Genomic DNA, 6,051 nt, shown 5'->3' with positions numbered 1-6,051 from the left:
AAAAAGGAGAGAAGAGAGGGAGAAGAAGAATCCAATAACACAGGGTTAGCCATGTGATAAAGAGAGATGATGATCTCAAAGGGGCAGGACTTCACTGATGACACTCAAGGCAGGTTAGCCAGAAAGCCAGTATTGCTGCCTTCTGGTTGCTATTGGGTTGATTTTATGGGCATTGGTTATTTATAAGGGGTTACCACTGTGACTAAACAATGCATTGGCGGCTGTTAGATCAGCAGAAGCAGAAAGGGCTGTGGTGGGGAGAGATATTTCTTCACAATATATGTAATAAATTGCCTAGTTTTAGAACATCAGACTGCTTGCTTTTCCACTTCACAAAGAAAGTGAACACAATGTCTTAGTCAGAACGAACTTTTTTGCCTCTGCATGACAGCAGAGAGATTCCAGCTCTACGGAAGCAGAACTGCAGACATACTACATTAGGCAGTTGTCACTCCTGCCCAAATGCAGACAGTATCAAAGCATCCTGTGAGGCACAGGCTGAAAACCTGACAGCTGGCAACTGGGCTTGTGAATCTTTCCTAGATGACCATTTTATACTGTTGGCAGTCTGTCACATTAGCATCTATTGCTGCGTTCACAAAAGGCTTTGTGCTAAGCCCACCAATAAATACATCACACAAGTGGGCATTTTATTATTCTTCTGTATCTCATCTTTTTATTCCAGCTTTTCATGACTCCTTTCTCGTAACTGGCACGTAAAGCAACGTGTGTGTCTGCACCTGTGCCAGTGTAATATGGGCCCATGTACACTGGAAACAGAGTAAATACTTTTGATGGTTTGATGCCCTATGTATTAGTTGCACCATAACACATTTTGTATCAGCATTCGTGTGAGAGCTCAGGCCAGGCACTGCAGTAATTAGAAGTCTGCTCTGTCCTCATCTGGGATTGTATTTTCTAAACCCTTTACTTCTATGTCAAAATCTGTCTTGGTTCGAAGGAACAAACTCTCCCTTTCTTGCTGCCTTCTCTCAGCATGTAAATTTATTGAGACTTTTTTTCCCCTTCCCCCCCAGTTTGCTACATTGCACCATTGTGCTTTGTACAGAGAACAAAAGATAACCCACAACACTATAAACTACATTTTACTCAGAATGTGCTTTCTGAGGGCTGGCAGGCTCTATCTGCAGTACCATAGCTAAGAGCTTTCTGCTGGTTTTAGAGTAGAGAAAGCTCACTTCTTTATAAAGAAGTCATAGAAGCAAAATAAAAATAAAAATAAAATCCCAACCCACAAACCCAAACAAGCATTAGGTGAAATGATTGTACAGTGCAAGATCTTTGTGGGAGGTCGAACAGAATTCACTGTAGGTAACGGTTATTACCTTCATTAAAGAAGCCTTTAAATAATTTTCTCTCTTCTGACCTCACAATGATGGTTATTGCTTTCTGTCCATTTATTACTGTGCTACTAAATGGCCTCCACATTTAAATCATCAATCAGCAAGCTTCCAGATCAAGGACACTTAATCTTGTAACAGAAGAGATTGTGAGCTACTTTAATGCCATAGTAAATTATAGGCTAAGTCTCACCTTGAAGAAGTGGGTCAAGACAACTCAAGCTCAGACTGGGGAAAGGGGGAATGACAGACAGAGGGCCCAGCCTTAGCTGGTGCTGTCTCCCCCACTTGAACCCCTAAGGGTGTCACATTCCTTCGCAGCAGTCTAACAGCACTTGCTCAGAAAGGTGAGAAATTCTTTTCTGTCTGACAACGTGAAGGCCAGCAGCAGCTGATGCTGCAGCAAGACAGGTTCCCAGCCTCGCTGTGGTGGGACAGGAGCAGAGCACACAGGACAGTGTGCAGGACCAGGACAGCACAGCTCTTGAGTGACAGGAAGCCATCAGTTCCACAGAGAGATTCAGACTCAAACATAAAAATCTCCAGTGTCTTTAAAATGGTATCACAGTATGATAAACAAAACTTTTCACAATGTGGAGGGGATTTATGGCCATTTGGAACATGTTTATTGTTCAGAACCACAGCAGTGAAATAAAATCCATCACATACATCCTTTGTCATCTATATCTTTACAGCAATGTAGCCTTCAGGCAGGTCATGCAGGAAAACCACTCTCCCAGTGACATCAAAAACTACCGAAAGGCACATTGTGTCCTTCAGATCTCAGACTCCAACCAAGTTAAGTTTTTGCCTGTGTAAGAATTACATACATCTACAACAACTCAAACAGTAGGAAAAAGATTAATTTAGAACTTCAAGGACAGCATCAAACTTTCCCTTCCTTCATTCAATGCTATGCTTTTGCTTTTCTGAGTCTTAAATGATGTGCGACTTAAAACTGGATGTTGTTGAAGTCTCTTGATGAGACAAGGCATGCAGTAAGGGTAGAGGGATAGCTGGTCACGCCCAGGCTGCCCATCTACACATTTGTTCTTGTAGATTAGCAAGCCACTGCTTCAGTTAAAAAGAGACAGAATAGGAATGAATGCACCCAAGTAAAATGGCTTTTAAGAATGTTAATACACAGAACAACAATACCACCTACAGTTCTGTTTCCTGACCACTGTTCACACTGATTTGAGAACAAGTTTTGTCAAACAATCACGGGCCACTTTTGTAGACTGTTAGATAAAAAAGTTAGTTTTCAAATATTGCTTGTTATTTGGATGACTAACTCTTCAAGATAAGGGTAGTTATTAAGGACTTATAAGGCAGCAAGACTTCAAATGCAATGGTTTACATTGCTGAATAGTACTTTTCAAAAGGCAAGATAAATTAGTAGAAGGATTCTTGGTGGGGGGTCATATTTATAATAGGTGTTTCTGTTTTATCCCCACTGTAATTGTCACAGCAACTGTAGATGGCAAGTCTTCCTTGGTTGTATTTCAGGATGAACACATTCCCTGGCTTATTTCAAGTTAGATATTTAGTTCTTTTTCTCCAACCTGCCAAGAGAAGAACAGCTTTTGTAAGAGTGAATATTGAACTGCTATTTCTATCAAAAAAATCTAGACTTACAGTAGAACTTCAGGAATGAAGGACATTTGGCCAGTTATTTATGGAAAGGCAGGTCCACTTGCAGTTGTGCTCAGCCTCATTTATTAATTTGTAGTTCAGGAGGCTTTGTCTTCCCATTGCTCCACAAAGATTTCTTGGAGCAGATGAGAGAAAAGCCATACTCCTGACTCATGAGGGTTGCCTGGGGCACTGTCTGCACTCTGTTACACAACAAAGGTGCAGTCACTCAGCTCGACACACCCCATTCACTCAACAGCCAGCTTTTAGAGGTTTTATTTCTTTCATACTTACAATCCCTTCACTTTTGTGGATATTTCCATCTCAGGAATTAGTTACCGAGATGGACACGTGCAGACTAATCGAGGTAATGCATGAAGCAACCCCCAAAACAGCCAGGGGCTACAGAAAGCCCTGTGTACATCCACAGCAATAAGGGTTCTTCAGCCTTTTCTGTGTGCACCCCTCAGAAGCTTCAAAGAAGGTGCAAGACAACGAGTCATAGTTAATAGGTCTCCAAAAGGTAATGAAGTTAAACACGTTCAGAAACCATGCAGGGGTTTGCACCACAGTCAGAAGCCACTAAAAGTATTCCAAGAGCCATCAGTTGATGACTTCATCTTTGTAAAGAGCGACTTGCCTGTATTTGATCAGTCGTCCTCCTTGAATCAGTTGTGCAACTTCGTTAGTCAAGTGGCATGCAAAAAGCAGCCAGTTCCTTGGCTGCACTTTGTAAGCAAACCTCATGAACGTCAAGGAGTAACAACACAGTGCTGCAAGACATGAGAGATGTTGTTGGTAGAGGTTGTAGTACTCTAGTTGCATTTTGCTGAGGCATAACTTACTTACTAGTGGAATGTAGTGACAGGTAGAACACTTCTCACTGCTTTTGAGTTTTCCAGTAGCCCTACAAACTTGACTGTGTTTATGTTCCAGTGCAGGGAAACATACTGCTGTGCTCAGTTTTGCTACGTATGAAAGTCTACAGGCTTCAGCTTTCAACAAAAGCTCATTTTCCTCCTACACTTTCCTGTGATTCAACTGAAACCTTTTTCGTTCATTACCTAAACGATCTCAGACAGAGACTAAAAGTTAATCCCAAGGAGACATGGCCTGTCCTACACAATTATTCTGAATATTTCTAGAGGAGAGTGTTTTCAAAAATACTTAAATACAATTCTTGCTAGGAACATTCTAAAATAGACTAAGAGAAGGAGGTTTCCATTCTCGGGAATTTGTGACTATTCAGAAACATAAAGCTTTGTTACCTGCTTTCCAGGAAGATGAAAAAATTTTAATCTACTCAGCTATCATAATTGTATTTAAATACAGGAAATTACAACCCCAGAAGTCACTAGTTTTGCAAAGTTCTCACAGGCTTAAAGAAAGAAACAAATCAAAATATAGGGAAATTAATTGCTCAAGGAAAAATAGCCTTTTAACTACAGAATCTAGAAGATAGGGGGAAAAAAAAATAATTGTACATACACCACCTACTTGTAAAAATTAAAAAATTGTCTCAGTTTTGCTGAGCTGGGTAGCTGCCACAAAAACAACAAAATTTGCAGAACAGGTTCACTATACCAGAGACTACTGGAACTAGTCTTCCATATTGAGGAAGTAAATTAAGAGACTGAATTACTCAAAGTACCTAGTGAGCATGAGGCTATAAATTTCCTTAACCCCAAAGTATTTTGCTTCAGGGAAAAGAATTACTCAGAATTAAGCTATTAACTGATTTAAGGAAGAAACATAATGCCAAAATTAAGCTAATAAATTAAAGAGATCAGATTTATGATCCTAGAGAAGTATTTGAACAATAAAGACAGACATTAGGAAAAGCTATACACGTTCCAAAAAAAATCTGGGAAAATATTCTTTATGCATTTAAAAAGAAATTCCCACATTATTCCATTTAAGAGTCATGCTAGCCTCTGCCAGGCAGCTTCTTTCCAAGGAGTTAACCCCCCCTCAGCTGCTTTCTGCACCCTGCAGACCAAGCATTACCATTTCTTCACTTTGTCACTCTTGCTATTTAAGTCTGGCACAAGGCAACCTTGTTCTTGACACAAAAAATAAAGTTGGCCACAGAGATGCATTCTGAACGAGTGCATGCAACAGCATAAGACACCCTAAGAATTATACTTTAGGAGTGAGTCTGGTTATCACAACTGGTAAGGTTGAAGACCTGAATTCCCCCCTTGAATTACTGGAAAGCCCTCTGAAAGACAGCTCTGCAACTTTTCAGTATCTCAATTTTAAAGTAGCCTCTGAAGTTATATAAAAATTAAATATCTTGTTGTATCTGCTTAGACCACAAGTTTGCAAGCAACTAATAATATATCACTGTTTGAAGAACAGAATCTATGTTCTGGAAGTCAGTTTACTGAGGAGAAGCTTGTCTCAGGTCTTACCAAATGTCATTCTGCCACTAATGATTTCTGGTGACTTCTTCATGTCATTAATAGCAGCAACAGGAAGCCCCCAGTTGGCAACTGGCCCCCAGAAGTGCTGCAGAGGGAAAAGGGAAATAAAGTTACACAGAAACACTCTTGCAGTATTCTTACTGTTTGCCTTAGCTACAGAAAGCTTCAGAGGACAGGATTAATGGTAAAACTCCAAGTTAAGACAAAGAATACTTTTGATGCAAGGGATACACACTAAACACTTCTTTTGGCAGGACCTAGTTTTCAGGAGGGGAGGAAGAAACCACTCTGAATTTTCTTGCAGACTGGAGAGAAACTACTGTAGGCCATTGGAATGCAGTTTTGTGTAATTATACTTCAGCCATCATTAAGCAATCTGATTGGTATAGTCATATAATAACTTCAGATTTACAGCTCGCTTCTGTGCACAGAATTAGCCTTCACCTCTTTCAAATAAGGCTGCTCAAAAAAATGAGAGCACAAGGAATTGCTGGAGAACTGTTTCATGTTAAGTTGAGGATCACGGAATGCTCAGCAAGCGTCTCCTTCCAAGTGCTTACACCATCTTCTTGAAAGAGCAGGGCCATGCAACTAAACCAAATTGTTATCTACAGCATCGTGTGCAGCTG

The 6,051-nt window shown here is 40.3% G+C and overlaps 1 protein-coding gene across 1 annotated transcript; it reads right to left on the bottom strand.

Annotated features, from left to right (window-relative positions):
* Nucleotides 1-2,742: 2,742 nt before the first annotated feature.
* On the bottom strand, nucleotides 2,743-5,505 carry MPC1 (mitochondrial pyruvate carrier 1). The gene is made up of 3 exons (XM_008939103.1): nucleotides 5,411-5,505; nucleotides 3,637-3,769; nucleotides 2,743-2,926 (listed from the first exon to the last, which is right to left on the bottom strand). Exons 1-3 carry the CDS (start codon nucleotides 5,451-5,453, stop codon nucleotides 2,908-2,910), a joined length of 195 nt encoding a protein of 64 aa, XP_008937351.1. The 5' UTR covers nucleotides 5,454-5,505; the 3' UTR covers nucleotides 2,743-2,907.
* Between the last annotated feature and the right edge of the window lie 546 nt (nucleotides 5,506-6,051).

This window comes from Merops nubicus, unplaced genomic scaffold (assembly GCF_000691845.1).
Source record: "Merops nubicus isolate BGI_N331 unplaced genomic scaffold, ASM69184v1 scaffold5754, whole genome shotgun sequence".
Lineage (NCBI taxonomy): Eukaryota > Metazoa > Chordata > Aves > Coraciiformes > Meropidae > Merops > Merops nubicus.
The sequence above is the reverse complement of the archived record's forward strand: the minus strand, read 5'-3'. Positions and strand labels throughout refer to the sequence as shown.